This window comes from Diadema antillarum, unplaced genomic scaffold (genome assembly GCF_040938485.1).
Source record: "Diadema antillarum isolate AM-2024a unplaced genomic scaffold, OU_Dant_1.0 seq00001099_RagTag, whole genome shotgun sequence".
NCBI classification, from domain to species: Eukaryota; Metazoa; Echinodermata; class Echinoidea; order Diadematoida; family Diadematidae; genus Diadema; species Diadema antillarum.
Window position 1 is genome coordinate 972501 of NW_027271916.1, and position 17098 is coordinate 989598.

A 17098-nucleotide genomic window follows, 5' to 3' on the forward strand; every position below is an offset into this window, starting at 1 on the left:
GGCGGCCGCCCCCCAATCCAAAAAGTGGGGGGGCAAAACGCATTTTTGCCCCCCCAAAAAGCCCCCCCCCCAAAAAAAAAAAAAAAAATAATAATAATAATAAAAATAAATGAATAAACAAAGAAAATAAAATAAATATGTATATATATGAATAAAAGGGAAAAATATGGCTAAAAACGGCAGCTTTTGGACTGTAAAATGTCAAAATTTTCAAGCTCGCTCGCTTCGCTCGCTCGCATCCAGCAGTTGAGCCCGGTGCGCCTCCCCCTTAATTTCTAAAGCGAAAAACATAGCTACGACGGCAGTTGTTGGCCTCTAGAATGTCAAAATTTTCAAGCTTGCTCGCTTTGCTCGCTCGCATTGAATCGTTATGCCATTCTCCTAATGTTGCTGGCAGTAATTGCCAGTAGTTGTGCCCGATGCCCCCACCCCTTAATTTCCAAAGCGAAAGATAAATACAGCTACAAACGGGAGTTTTGGGACTGTAAAATGTCAAAATTTTCAAGCTCGCTCGCTTTGCTCGCTCGCATTGAATCCTTATGCCATTCTCCTAATGTTGCTGCCAGTAATTGCCAGCAGTTGCGCCCGATGCACCGCCCCATTAATTTCCAAAGTGAAAGATATAGCTACAAACCCCAGTTTTGGGACTGTAGAATGTCAAAATTTTCAAGCTTGCTCGCTTCGCTCTCTCGCATTGAATCGTTATGCCATTCTCCTAATGTTGCTGCCAATAATTGCCAGCAGTTGCGCCCGATGCGCCCCCATTTATTTCCAAAGCGAAATATATAGCTACAATTAAAACTCCAGTTTTGGAACTGTAGAATATCAAAATTTTCAAGCTCGCTCGCTTCGCTCGCTCGCATTTTATTGTTATGCCATTCACTTTATGTTGCTGACAGTATATAATTTATCGATCGTTTCACACCGTCATTCCATAATCCATGTAAGGAAAACTTACAATGTTCCTCAATGACTGCGTTGTTGAATCTATCACGTCATTCCGTAATGTGTTGTAGTCCCATTATTGCTCACGCACAAGCACACAGACCGTCAAAATTACTTAATGGTTCCCCCCCCCCCATGTTTCGACCCACCGTACGCCACTTTTACATATATACATATATATATATATATATATATTATATATATATATATATATATATATATAATAGATGTGTGTGCGTGTGTGTGTGTGTGTGTGTGTGTATGTGTATATTGTGTAACATATGCATGGTCTAATCTTGAGCCCCCTCCAATGTTTGCCCCCCCCCCCCCCCAATCCAAAGCTGCTTCCGGCGCGCCTGTTCAGCAACTACACTTTTCTATGGTTAAGCGAAATGCAGTCACTCGATTACTTATCACAAACGTTCAAATTTGACGCAAACGTTCAAATTTGATGCAAACATGCAAACAAATGATGTGCTCTCAAGGTGATATGATTGAATAACTCATATTTGATTAAGTGAAGATAGTGTTGTTGCTTTGTGATCTTACGGGACGGAAAACTTCCCAATAATTTTATGACAACAAGATCAATGTTGTAATAATCTTATTCAAATTGATTTCAATTCAGTATTGTACTTTTCTGCACCTGTCGTACTTAATAAACAGTCAAACCTGTCTATAGCGGCCACCCATGGGAAACGAAAAGAGTGACCTCCATATACAGGTGGCCGCTAAGGCAGGTTTGAATGTGTAATAATGCGGTGATTGATAGATGATATCATTGAGAGACCTATCCCGATTTGGAAGGTTTTTATGGGCATATCCACTCCATTCGTGTTCCATGTGTATCGTGAACGGGAACAAGAAAGACAAACGAAAGACACAGTGATAACCCCTGTCAGAGACGGACAGACTGATACAGACATGCAGAGATTACAAAAACTTTAAGCCTTCATCGCAAAAACATTCCAGGGACAAATTTCTGGTAGATCGGTGCCTTTTCCTCTTTTAACTAAAATATACAGATATATTTGCTTCATTTTTTTTTCAAACATCAAGAAACCAAATTCACTATGTATACGCGTTCTAATCTAATGCCTGCAGAAGATTGTCCCTCGGGAATGACGTACAATCAATGCGGCACGGCTTGTCCCTCGACTTGTGATAACCCCGGCCCCCAGATATGCACCCGACAATGTGTTGCAGGCTGTTTCTGTCCAGCGGGAACAGTGTTGGAGCAGGAAGGCGGACAGAGAGATGTGTACCGCTGGAAGAATGTCCCAGTGGGCCAGGTAGGTCATATTGAAGAAAAATAATGAAAGAAAGAGAGAGAGAGAGAGAGAGAGAGAGAGAGAGAGAGATAGAGAGAGAGAGAGAGAGAGAGGGAGGGAGGGAGGGGGGGGGGATTGGAGACAGAGGGAATGGGGGACAGAGATACATACGGACAAAGAGACAGAAACAGACAGACTGATACAGAAATGCAGAGATTATAAAAACTTTAAGCCTTCATCGCAAAAACATCCCAGGGGACATATTTCTGGTAGATCGGTGCCTTATCCTTTTTTAACTAAGATATACAGATATATTTGCTTCATTTTTTTTTTTCGATATCAAGACACCAGATTCAATATACACGCTCTACTCTGATGCCAGCAGAAGATACAAGCGCATATGTCGCATGTTTAGTAAGAATTCATTGAATACATATAATTATTTGCTTAAATCAAGATGATGTAGGTACTGTGAGATCTTACGTGGCACGAAAAAAAAATGCCCCTTTCATGATTTAGTATCATCTTTCAAGTCGTAGGAGCTTCATATCTCGGTAAGATGACTTATGGCAATACATGCACTTCTAGAATCAGCAACTACACTTTTCTATGGTTAAGCTAAATGCAGTCACTCGATTACTTATCACAAACGTTCATATTTGATGCAAACATGCAAACAAATGATGTTCTGTCAAGGTGATATGATTGAATAACTAATATTTGATTAAGTGAAGATAGTGTTGTTGCTTTGTGATCTTACGGGACGAAGGAAAACTTCCCAATAATTTCACGACAAGATCAATGTTGTGATAATCTTATTCAAGTTGATTTCAATTCAGTATTGTAATTTTTTGTACCTGTAGTACTTAGTATACAGTCAAACCTGTCTATAGCGGCCACCCATGGGAAACGAAAAAAGCGACCTCCATAGACAGGTGGCCGCTAAGGCAGGGTTGACTGTGTAATAATGCGGTGATTGATAGAGGATATCATTGAGAGAACTATCCCGATTTGGAAGGTTTTTTATGGGCATATCCACTCCATTCGTGCTCCATGTGTATCGTGAACGGGAACAAGAAAGACAAATGAAAGACACAGTGATAACCCCTGTCAGAGACAGACAGATTGATACAGACATGCAGAGATTACAAAAAGTTTAAGCCTTCATCGCAAAAACATTCCGGGGACAAATTTCTGGTAGATCGGTGCCTTTTCCTCTTTTAACTAAGATATACAGATATATTTGCTTCATTTTTTTTTGAAACATCAAGACACCAAATTCACTGTGTATACACGTTCTGATTTAATGCCTGCAGAAGATTGTCCCTCGGGAATGACGTACAATCAATGCGGCACGGCTTGTCCCTCGACTTGTGATAACCCCGGACCCCAGATATGCACCCTACAATGTGTTGCAGGTTGTTTCTGTGCAGCGGGAACAGTGTTGGAGCAGCCAGGCGGACAGAGATGTGTACCGCTGGAAGAGTGTCCAAGCGGGCCAGGTAGGTCATATTGAAGAAAATGAAAGAAAGAGAGAGAGAGAGAGGGGGGGGGGGGGGGATTGGAGACAGAGGGAATGGGGGACAGAGATACATACGGACAAAGAGACAGAGACGGACAGACTGATACAGACATGCAGAGATTATAAAAACTTTAAGCCTTCATCGCAAAAACATTCCAGGGACATATTTCTGGTAGATTGGTGCCTTATCTTCTTTTAACTAAGATATACAGATATATTTGCTTCATTTTTCTTTTAAATATCAAGACACAAGATTCACTATACACGCTCTAATCTGATACCTGCAGTAGATACAAGCTCATATGTGGCATGTTTAGTAAGAATTCATTGAATACATATGATTATTCGCTTAAATCAAGATGATGTATGTACTGTGAGATCTTACGTGGCACGAAAAGAAAAATGCCCCTTTTAGTCTAGTGGGATTTCTGAAAAAGGGCTCTCTAAAATGGTGTTAGAGGCATTTTTGAGTAAAAGTTGGGAACCGGTCTGTTGTACCTAATTTGAGTATGCTGAATCCGAAAAATCCGGTTCCCAAGCGAAATTCACCGATCTTGACCATCTAATTTGCATAAACAAAATGGCTGCCAAGCTACAGAAATTATCAGTTTCAGATACGCATTTTCTAGCAATTCTTTGCAAACAAGCTGGAAAAAGTGATTCGAAATGTTTGTACAGAGAATAGAATTACCAATTTATAAGGGATAAACGTTTCTCAGGTGGTAAAATGTATATTTTATTCATAATTATGCAAATTAGGACTGCAATATGCAGATAAATATGTATATATATACATTAACACTGGAAGAGTAATTTTGACATTTTTTATTTCTTGAGAGGCAAATTAAATACTAAATATGTAGACTTTAAGGTTTTGAGGGTCAGGAAAACTCCGGTTCCCAATCGAAATTCACCGATCTTGACCATCTAATGAGCATAAACAAAATGGCTGCCCAGCCACAGAAATTGTCAGTTTCGGGCACGGATTTTCTAGAAATTCTTTGCAAACGAGCTGGAAAAAAAAAGTGATTTAATATTTTGTACATAAAATAGAAGTAGCAATTTGAGGGATAAACGTTTCTCAGATGGTAAATAGTATATATTCTATTCATAATTACGCAAATTAGTACTGAAATATGCAGATAAATATATATTAACACTGGAAGAGTAATTGTTATAATGTTTTTCTTGAGAGGCAAGTTAAACACTAAAGATGTAAACTTTAAGGTTTTGAGGGTTAGGAAAACTCCGGTTCCCAAGCAAAATTCACCGATCTTGACCATCTAATTTGCATTAAAAAAATGGCTGCCCAGCCACAGAAATTGTGAATTTTAGACACGCATTTTCTTGATTTTTTTTTTTTTTTTGGTAAACGAGCTGGAAAAAAAAAGTTATTTGAAATCTGTGTACATAGAATGGAATTAGCAACTTGAGGGATAAACGTTTCTCAGGTGGTAAATAATACATTTCTTTCATAATTATGCAAATTAGTACTGAAATATGCAGATAAATATATATCACCACTGGAAAATTTTTTATATTTTTTTTTTCTTGAGAGGGAAGTTAAGAACACTAGATATATACACTTGAAGGTTGGAGGGTTAGATGAAATCAGAATCCCTTCTCAGTGGTATCAAAATAAATGTAAATACATGTATTGTAATCGGTATGCAAATTATATGTAGGCTTCATGAGTTTTATGCGCATGCAGTTCATTCAATAGCCTATATACCCTGATAAAATTTTATTTTTCAAATCCTCTAAAATGGTCCTTTTGGATTTTTTTAAAGAATTCAAGTTAGGAACCCGATTCTTAACCAAAAATGATTGCGCTTGGGCAAAAACAAAAACAACAAAAAAACAAAAACAAAACAAAACAAAAACGGGTCTTTTTCAAGCGAATGAACTTTAACATCTAATTTGCATAATACATACAAAATAGCTGCAATATTGCCATAAAATTGTTAATATCATGAAAAATATTCTTAGTACATCGATAATCACAAAACGAATTGATGAAAACTCTCTCTACACGGATCATAACTCAACTTTTTATGGGTGGGGGGGGGGGGGGGAATGTCATCGAACAATGCCATTTTATTCATATGCGACATCCATTACTGTATTGTTCCAGTATGCAAATCTGTAGCATTAGCACGGACATTCTATTTCCCAGTTAACCAGAGCATGGCAATCATATATATATGATAATATATACATGATTACATATGATTATATATAGCAAACATTCGTCTATAGGTTGAAATGGGATAGGTGGTTTTATTCTATTTTCTCTTATGAAGCGTTTTGGGGTTTTTTTTTTGCAAGTCGACGAAAAATACCTTTAATGTCACAACAAACATTACTGTTGCCCCAATGAATAAACAAAATTATGTTGCAAGTCCGTTAGATGAAATTATATATATAAGACTTGAGAAGGATCCATTGGAAAGTTAAGTTTGTAGAATAGCCGCGATCACACACTGGCAAAAGATCAAGAAGTTTAAGATCGCGATCTCCAAGATCTCAAAAGGCGCGGCCAAATTAGCAAATTATCGAAAAGTTTCAGATCGCAATCTTTAAGATCTTGAAGTTTTGCAAGTGCGTGTGACTGCAAACTTTCCGCGAAACTTCCCACTACAGCTAGGGATATTTCATTTTATAATGCTGTCCTCTCCAAACTTCTCGATCTCTTGCCAGTGTGACCGGACACCAAAAGATCGTGAAGACTTCGCGATCTTAAACTTTGCGATCTTTTGCCACTCTGACCGCGCCTTATCATGATAAACTTAAATAACGTTGTTAGAATAGCAGTGAGGGAGAAGAAATGGACAAAAAAAAAGACGTGTGGCACACATCCACCTATATTTGATCCTTCTACATCTGTTATAAGAATGTAACTTAGTCAACTTCCAAGACAGTTCGAACTCTGAAATTGCATCGGCCAGTGCAATCTGCGAAATAAGGGGTTTACACCTTCCTGTTCCTTTTTGTTTTTGTTTTCAGTATACTTGGATAACATGCCGCCAGTGATAACCACCAAGTATGATGCATTTCAATTTATTCTTAACTTGACGACGCCACGCTCCTTTGTCTGTCTGACTTCTGATACATCTCACCAGGTGTGATTCAGATCATAGAAATGACATTCTTAGCAAACAAGCCTCTACAGCTTTAAGGGCCAGTGGATTGTAAGAACTAAGGAATAATGATAAATAATACTTATACTCATTAGAGACCATGTTACATACAGAAGATTCCACTTCATATCAGACGTAAATGGTTCAAGTTCTAGTTCAAGATCGAATTTATTCGTTTTTCCACAATAAAATCATACAGACATAAATCTCACTTTCTTGAGTGACAGAAACAATGTATGTTAATTCGTACAAAGAAACCAACAATAATGAGAAAAACTAATAGTATCAATATATTGCAATTGTTGCAGAAGTAACGAAAATGAAAGAATTGTCAATATGCACTGTGTGAAAAAACGGAGGGACCCACTAAAAAGACAATGCTTGTAGAGTGTGGGCCCCTCTTGTATTAAAAACTCGATGCAAAATTTGACTAAATATAGCAACAAAGCAGCACGAAAAGTTTGGCATAAAAAGTTTAGCAGCCCACTAAGAGACAGACGGACAAACAGTTACACACAAAACAATAACAAACGAAATAATGAGCATGAGACAATACTGGGACAGCAACAAGACTACTTATAGGGAAGAAAACTGACTCGACGACACGACAGGAAACAAGACTACAGCGCGACGAAGAGGTAACAAAATAGACAGGAGTAAGCAACAGAGACAACGATCATCGGAGGTTAGAGGAAGAAAGAGAAGAAGAAGAAAAGAAGAATATACAACAAACCCTTCAACTGCGAGGTATAAGTTAAAGAAGATCTTATCATAATCAAAGCTAAGGCAAAGGTAACAATAATGAAAAAAACGGCAATAAAGATTTTGCGGACGGGAAACAAAATAAGCCTATGAACTAATCTGATTCAGGGGGTCGTCATTATAGGATTGCAAAAGAAAAAACTTCAATCTCCTTTTAAAGGAGTATATAGAGGGAGCAGATTTTATATCGTGGTTCAGGGAATTCCAATAATTAGGTCCAGTGTAAATAAGTGTATTCTTTGCTAAAATCGTTCGAAGAAGTGGTAAATGAAACTCGTTAGAGCGTCGGGTGGGGTAATTATGGAATGATTGATTTTTTTGGAACATAGAACCAAAGATAGGTGGCAGTAAACTGTTATCATACATATACATAAATTGGCCTAAGTTGTATAAAAATAATTCGTTAATTTTTAGTAGCTTATTACAGTTAAACAATGCATTTGTATGTGAACGAGTGGGAGAATTGGAAATGATACGGAGGGCTTTCTTTTGCAATAATAACACTCTATTCAGCAGCGTCTGATGTGTATTGCCCCAAGCTAAAATTCCATAATGAAGGTAAGGGAGTATCAAAGAGGAGTATAACACAAGTAATGTCTTTTCAGGAATATAAAATTTTAGTCTGTTCATAACACCTATATTTCGAGAGATGATTTTGCAAATATGATCAATATGTATTTTCCAAGAAAGTTTATTATCTACAAAAATACCAAGAAATTTGAAATATGACACATGACACATGGTCGCCATATGACACATGGTCGCCATTTTGCCTCTCATTATTATGCTTTATCAAGTATAGTTTTTGAATACCCACATTGTCACTTGAATTTCTGCCCAAGAATTAGGATATGGATCTTTTCATGGAGGACCTGGGTTTTCCACCACCTTCCGAACATGAAGTTATTTTTGTTCCCTTGAGAGATAACATCGATCCGATAGCTACCTTAAAGAGGCCTTCTTCCGTAGATACTGGAGTTGTGCTTTTTCTGCCAGATTGATACTGACAGTAGCACTCTTATTAAAGCAAGTGATCAATGACTCACAATCATCAAGGATGCTGCTTGTACGAGAAGAAAACTAAAGGGTTCCAAGAACATGGTTGTTATCAGTCGCCTTTATAAGAATGAACTTATATTCGATTCAAAAGATGCATCACACAAGCTCGTTTGGCACAAAATATGTTCCGCCATTTTACCGACAAAAGTATACTGAACGCTCGAGAAGCAGTCCAACGACAATACTCCAGTATTTTTTAAAAAAGATAAAAAAGGATGAAAATCCTGCTCACTGTGCCAGACCTGATCTTTCTTCACCAGTAGACAATGGATGGGAACGTTTTGATCTGGTCTACAGCCTGTACAACTGATATATCTAGCTCCAATCCAAACAAACCCAATGCAAACCTTGCATGAATGTAGATCAATTTAGCTCGATTGAGAAATAGACTTTTTGACTCAGATTATGTTTCTTTTCAGCCAAAATATAAAGGTGTTGATGACTACAGTAATACAAAGTTCATCCTTCGTTTCTGTTTCCGACACTGTCTGAGATACCAGGATTTTTCTTACAATTTTTTTTTTTTGTGCTTGAGCCTGCAGAGTGGGTGAAGAGATAAATAAAAAAAAACAAACCATAAATTATGACGAGATTTATGAAAGTTGCCACCTGATTTTAAATTCAACAGATTGAAAATAATTATAAACCAATCTATCCAATGAAAACGACAAAGTGCAGGGTGGATAAAGCGACCTTGCACTAATCCGTAGAGTAATATATAGTGATGTGCACAATCATGATTGCTCGATAACTTTGATGGCAAGACCTTGTGTTGGTGGCAAATATGTATAGAAAATGGGTGAATATTTGCATAATTTATTATGCAAATGAGATAATAGATGTGTGTTGTTTAGTAGTTGCAGTTAATTTTTGCATCTCTTAATCACACCAGGTCTTGATATTGTTATAACTGTTATGAAACATATTCATATATTGCGGCAGTGCGTTGTAGAATCTCGAAACCTGCCTGGTCTACGGCCTCTTGAATATCAATTCGCAAACATATTTCATTTTAGTGTCATTCAGTTCTCCTTTATTGATTGATTCCAGTACTTGATTTACTTCGGACTCTGACGACATCATTATGTGCAACGTGTTTGCCCGATATCTGTATTTTAGTACGCCAAGGTACATTTTGATAGCAAGACTTTGTTTTAGGGAATATATCCATAGAAATGGCCAACTATTTGTATAATTTATATGCAAATTAGATTATTAGGGTATTTCTAATAACTGTGTTTTTTTCTTGTATCTCCTTTATCACAAAAGAATCATCAACTTACGTCTTGATATTATAACTATAATGATTCAGATTCATATATCGCGGCAATGTGTTGTAGAATCTCGAAGCCTGTCGTAGTAAAGCCTCTTGCATACCAATTTGCATACGTTATTACAAATATTGTTATTCATTTTTTTTTATTCTGAATTGGTTGATTCCAGCACTTGATTTTCCTCGGACTCAGATGACAACATGTACACTTTGTTTGACCGATAGCATATCTATATTTTTCACTACGCCAAGGTACATTTTAATAGCAAAACATTGTTTAAGGGGAAAATATGTTGAGAAAATGGAAAAATATTTGCATAATTTATTATGCAAATGAGATGCATGTTTTGTTTTGATACATAAGGTTGGTTCTTGTATCTCTTTAGCACACTAGGAATCGTGAACCTCTTAATACAATGATAACTATCTTCAGAATTATGATTCAGATCCATATATTGCAGCAACGCGTTGTAGAATCTAGAATCCGGCCAGTTATGTATCCTCTTGTATACCAATTTGCATAGATATTTGCATAAGTTTAATTCAATTCTTTTGAATTGATTGAATTCTTTTGAATTGATTTATTTTGATTTGATTCCGGCGACACAAAGTACTTTTTGTTTGCCCGGTAACTTGTTAAAATGATTAAAAACAGAAGTGAACAAGTGGGTACTATACATGTGCATATTTATGCGGTAATGCGATACTGTATCAGCGGCAACGCCTAATTTGCATATTTCACTTCTTAATTTGCATATATAAGTGAAAGTTATGAACAAATGATGACCTAGCTATTGTCTTTGCACCTTAATTTCTGAAATTATTACTATTTCTGCATGTCTAGGGAGATTTTATGAAAATTAGATCATCGAAACACCTTAAAAAGCAATGAATTGGCGGCCATTTTGTTTATGCAAATTAGATGCTCTTAGACTCAAAATTCCGCTTGGGAACCGGAATTTTTGGATTCAGCGTACTTGAATTATACAAAATAGACCGGTTCCCAACTTTTACTAAAAAATGCCTCTAACAGTCATATTTTCCCCAAATCCCACTAGACTATTTCATGATTTAGTATCATCCTTCAAGTCGTAGGAGCTTCATATCTCGTAATGGTGACTTATGGCAATACATGCACATCCAAGAATCAGCAACTACACTTTTCTATGGTTAAGCGAAATGCAGTCACTCGATTACTTATCACAAACGTTCAAATTTGATGCAAACATGCAAACAAATGATGTTCTGTCAAGATGATATGAATGAATAACTAATATTTGATTAAGTGAAGATGGTGTTGTTGCTTTGTGATCTTACAGGACGAAGGAAAACTTCCCAATAATTTTATGACAACAAGATCAATGTTGTGATAATCTTATTCAAGTTGATTCAATTCAGTATTGTATTTTTCTGTACCTGTAGTACTTAATATACAGTCACACCTGTCTATAGCGGCCACCCATGGGAAACGAAAAGAGTGACCTCCATAGACAGGTGGCCGCTAAGGCAGGTTTGAATGTGTAATAATGCGGTGATTGATAGATGATATCATTGAGAGAACTATCCCGATTTGGAAGGTTTTTATGGGCATATCCACTCCATTCGTGTTCCATGTGTATCGTGAACGGGAACAAGAAAGACAAACGAAAGACACAGTGATAACCCCTGTCAGAGACGGACAGACTGATACAGACATGCAGAGATTACAAAAACTTTAAGCCTTCATCGTGAAAACATTCCAGGGACAAATTTCTGGTAGATCGGTGCCTTATCCTCTTTTAACTAAGATATACAGATATATTTGCTTCATTTTTTTTTGAAACATCAAGACACCAAATTAACTAGGTATACACGTTCTAATCTGATGCCTGCAGAAGATTGTCCCTCGGGAATGACGTACAATCAATGCGGCACGGCTTGTCCCTCGACTTGTGATAACCCCGGACCCCAGATATGCACCCGACAATGTGTTGCAGGTTGTTTCTGTGCAGCGGGAACAGTGTTGGAGCAGCCAGGCGGGCAGAGATGTGTACCGCTGGAAGAATGTCCGAGTGGGCCAGGTAGGTCATATTGAAGAAAATGAAAGAAAGATAGAGAAAGAGAGATAGAGAGAGAGAGAGAGAGAGAGAGAGAGAGGGGGGGGGATTGGAGACAGAGGGAATGGGGGACAGAGATACATACGGACAAAGAGACAGAAACAGACAGACTGATACAGACATGCAGATATTATAAAAACTTTAAGCCTTCATCGCAAAAACATTCCAGGGACATATTTCTGGTAGATCGGTGCCTTATCCTCTTTTAACTAAGATATACAGATATATTTGCTTCATTTTTTTTTCGATATCAAGACACCAGATTCAATATACACGCTCTACTCTGATGCCAGCAGAAGATACGAGCGCATATGTCGCATGTTTAGTAAGAATTCATTGAATACACTTAATTATTTGGTTAAATCAAGATGATGTAGGTACTGTGAGATCTTACGTGGCACGAAAAAAAAATGCCCCTTTCATGATTTAGTATCATCTTTCAAGTCGTAGGAGCTTCATATCTTTGTAAGATGACTTATGGCAATACATGTACATCCAAGAATCAGCAACTACACTTTTCTATGGTTAAGCGAAATGCAGTCACTCGATTACTTATCACAAACGTTCATATTTGATGCAAACATGCAAACAAATGATGTTCTGTCAAGGTGATATGATTGAATAACTAATATTTGAATAAGTGAAGATAGTGTTGTTACTTTGTGATCTTACAGGACGAAGGAAAACTTCCCAATAATTTTATTACAACAAGATCAATGTTGTAATAATTCTATTCTAGTTGATTTCAATTCCGAATTGTACTTTTCTGTACCTGTAGTAGGCCTACTTAATATACAGTCACACGTGTCTATAGCGGCCACCTATGGGAAACGAAAAAGAGTGACCTCCTTAGACAGGTGGCCGCTAAGGCAGATTTGACTGTTTGATAATGCAGTGATTGATAGATGATATCATTGAGAGAACTATCCCGATTTGAGAGATTTTTATGGGCATATCCACTCCATTCGTGTTCCATGTGTACCGTGAACGGGGAACAAGGAAAGACAAATGAAAGACACAATTATTTTTTTTTTTTTAAACGGGGGAATCCTAGGTTTTCAAATCTGAAGAAAAGTGTTAACACGCTAACACGTGATGATAAGTTGAGCCGTGACCAACTAAGAATCTCTTCAGCATAGGAGGTTTTGTTTGTTTGCTTGTTTGTTTGTGTGTGTGTGTTGTTGTTGTTGTTGTTGGTGTTGTTGTTGTTGTTGTTTTTGTGTCATAAATCGATTTCCTCATAGAAGTACCGCTTGCAACAATCTCACCGCGATTTATGCACAAAATGACTTTTCTTTTTTTTTTCCTGTTCAGTGAAGAACGCGCCTGGCGAAGACACTTTCGGCTCTTAGAAATTTGCCTCTGATCATTTTTTTGTGAAAACATTTCCAAACTGAATCAGCAATAAAATTCAAAATCCGGTCATTCAAATTCACTATCGGAGCATTCAAATTCAAGAGAGGAGCACGCGTTTCAGCAATGAGCATTCAAATTCATGTAAAGCTGGCGATAAAATTTCGTCGGTCATTCAAATTCGTGTATAGGCAACCATGTTCGAAATAACTGCATTCAATTATTTTAAAAGAAGTCCTGAATTAACTTAGTTTGGGACCGTGTGTGTGTGTCTTTTTTCATTTAGCTTTGAATATATCGGGATCCACGATGAACATTATTTATTTTGCAGTAGAGGTCCACCTGTTCATCAAAAAAAAAAAAAAAGAATTGCACTCGGGTCCCACGAAAAAGGAATATACAGGCACATCTATAAGCCCCTCGGACAGGACATAAAATGGAGATGCCATGTGTGAGAGAGTCATAACTCATGCACGTGAAATATTCCACATCATTTATTAATCTCAAAGAGCAGGGGGTTTAACCCGGTGAAATGGTCCCACCTTACATCCAACTGCACCCCATGGAAGGCCAGCTATTGCAGCTGAATATGGGCTATCCAGCCGTCTTCCTAGATGGAAAATGAATAAAAAAAACATTAGGGGACTGTATAGCCTACAGACGAGCATAATACGGAAGGTGGGTTGACACCTTTAAAAAATCCACTACATTGAAATTGATAACATGAGCACTGTATACGTCTTGTTTGTTGTTTTATTGCTATATCATTGGTTTACTTTTGCGGTGTGCGGGACTATGTGAGATCATTGTGAGTCAGTTTTGTCTTTAAATTGATGCATTTCAATTGTGTGATAAGTGTTGGGGCGTTATCAGGCATGCAGTATCATCAATTGTGGCGTTGTGTTGTTTTGGATGCACTGCTGATTGGACCTTACAATTTAAATTTATTGAGATGAAAAAACAAAGAATACAAGAATGCAAGCCTTCATTGGTTGTAAATGCCCTTTCCCCTTTCTTGAAAAAGTCTACTCAATTTTCTTGTTAAATTGATCGCACGAAGTAGGAACTTGATCGCCTGAAAATGAAAATTGAACGCTCCAAACAAGCTCATTAGAACTATGACGGTACTATCGCGTGAATTTGAATGCAGGAGTAGGAAATGCAATTGCTCGCATTATTTTGGAAATTGAACGCCCAAGCGTGAATTTGATTTAACGAAAACGAAAAAAAAAAACTCCCATAAATGAAATTTATTGTTCGGATTCTGAATTTGAATGCCGGAATATTTTCGCGTAAGTGCGTTTTGTGAACTTGAATGCACATTAATCGATTTGAATGACAAAAGTATGAAATTGATCGGGAAAACCTATACTATATCCATGATATCTGTTACGGGCAATTTAAACCTATTGAACTGCGATTTTTGAACACTGAAGTTATCATATATCAGTCTAACTCACGACAGCATGTTACAGCAAGCACTGATGATAGGCCTATATTGGCTCTTGAAATTCATATTACTCGGTAATTATTCCCCACGCTCATATCGAATCACATGAGGGGATATTGTATAAGTATAAGAGCCCAGAAGAACAAATGGCTGAAATGTCTAGGATTGTTGTTGGTGTTACTATTGTTGTTGTATAGTTATCCCCGAGTCCTTATCAGAGATGTGTGATGTTTCTCTCCTATTTAAGATCGGTGCCCACCTGGGATGACGTTTAACGGGTGTGGGTCAGGGTGCGGGCCCGCCCGCTGTGGCGTCCCGCTCAACAGCCGTAGATTCTGCCCAGCAGTGTGTCGGCCTGGCTGCTACTGTCCTGAAGGCTTGGTGATCGACTGGAACGGGGACCGGTGTGTTACTCCTGCTCAGTGCGGTAACGATCCACTTTCAAACTATTACCGACTTTCCTGAAAACTCCCAGTCCTCCATTTTTTCTCTCTCTCACTCTCTTTTCCACTTTTAGTCCTCCCTATCCAAAATAGAAACTGGCCCGAACCTTTTTTTTTTTCGTATGATAGTTAAGTCGTTTCATAGTTGCCCTGTGATTAGAAATGATGTCTTATTCCCTATTATCTAAATGTTAAAGTAAATATGACCGTAAATATGGAATAGGCTTCTTTTTCTTCTTCTTCTTGAATCTTGTGATCCATGTCAGAGTTTCGCATATCGGGGAGAAAACAAAATTAATTATTGAAGCCAAACTATAGTATATGCGTATAACGTGAGCAGCCATTTAGGTTTATATAACCTGCAAATTCGCTTAAGTCTCACCCAAGAATAAAGAAACTCCTAAAAAAAACATCGGTACCTGCCGGAGGACACTGAAATATAGCAACTTAAGCATGTTTACTGTAGAAATTAATTTCTCTCAATCAAATCTTTATGTGTCTTTATCTTGTATACTATTTGTACCTGGCTTTTGTTGTACACGGTGTTACAAAAACACATTCCCCAATTTTGATTCTTAATAGTTCAAAAACTATATATCAGATAAAACTGTCATTGATATGAGTAATAGCTGAATAGTGTACAAAATTAGTTGGAGGTGGTTTAGATATGAAAAAATATATTAGTTTCTTGAAATCATGATTTATTTCAATGTTAGGTTCCAGATTTTGACTCATATTTTACCTTCTGTACAAAACTTGAACTTTACACAGGAACCAATAGTGTGTATGTGAGTGTGTGTGTTTACAATGACCCTGAACAATGGACCTGGATACCACCTGTTCAGCAGCTTTGCTGCAAGGCACATAAATGCTTTTTATTCATGTGGATTGTCTTCAGCACTGCTAGTCTGACTCTCATGATACAGGGTGAAATGCAATGCACAAGAAAAAAAAATAAGCACATGTTTCCATGTGCTTGCATACACCCCACATTTCAGAATAAATAAAGACTAGCTGTGATAGTGGAATTCCGCAGAAATGTGTAATAGAGCATTCAATCCTGGCCATAGTGTTAGGACCATTGTCTGGGTATCAACACACACTCCCATACACACCAATAACCCCTGTGCAAAGTTGAAGGTTTTGTACAGAGGGTTGAAAATAGAGCAAAATCATGAAAACCTAACTGAAAAAAAATTAATGTTGAATTTAACGAAACTGAAGCATGCTTTCCATTTTCAAATTACCATCCAACAAAATGTACACTATTCAGCTATTGCTCATGTCGATCTGACATATAGTTTTTGAACTATAAAGGATCAAAAGTGGGAAATGTTTTTTGTAACACCTAGAAACTAGTACACAACCAAGCAAAACATTATTGAGGTTCAGCTTGACAACTCGAAGTGCATTCCTTATAAATTATGGAAAGAATAAAGTGAAGAAAATATTACTTGTTTTTCATTTGTCTCGAATTTCACTTTCTTCATTCTTTTAAATTTAACTCTCAAATTTTGACTTGTCTTCAACAAATCGTCACACTTGAGACATTTCTGGTTCTGTTTATTCTTGCAGAAATAACGGTAAAATAGGTTCAAGAAATAAAGAGAAATTGAAAATTGTATTTCTTTTTTTTATCAATTTAAACACCAGGAAATTTTGGCATTCGACTCGTTAATGGTTCGAGCGCCAGAGAGGGTCGGGTGGAGATTTTCTACGACGGGGCTTGGGGGACCGTTTGTGACGACCTTTGGGGACCTCAACGACGCTCAGGTGGTGTGTAG

The 17098-nt window shown here is 37.4% G+C and overlaps 1 protein-coding gene across 1 annotated transcript; it reads left to right on the forward strand.

Moving 5' to 3' along the window:
- The first annotated feature begins 2140 nt into the window (after nucleotides 1-2140).
- LOC139743640 (von Willebrand factor-like) lies at nucleotides 2141-17098 on the forward strand. The gene is made up of 5 exons (XM_071654108.1): nucleotides 2141-2237; nucleotides 3635-3718; nucleotides 11847-12032; nucleotides 15119-15298; nucleotides 16968-17098. Exons 1-5 carry the CDS (start codon nucleotides 2141-2143, stop codon nucleotides 17096-17098), a joined length of 678 nt encoding a protein of 225 aa, XP_071510209.1.

Excerpts from the sequence above, each read along its gene's own strand:
- LOC139743640 (XM_071654108.1), top strand. The coding sequence starts at position 2,141 with ATGTGTTGCAGGCTGTTTCTGTCCAGCGGGAACAGTGTTGGAGCAGGA. Across the intron at positions 3,719-11,846 it reads AGAGTGTCCAAGCGGGCCAG|AAGATTGTCCCTCGGGAATG; the intron begins GTAGGTCATATT and ends TGATGCCTGCAG. Across the intron at positions 12,033-15,118 it reads AGAATGTCCGAGTGGGCCAG|ATCGGTGCCCACCTGGGATG; the intron begins GTAGGTCATATT and ends CTCCTATTTAAG.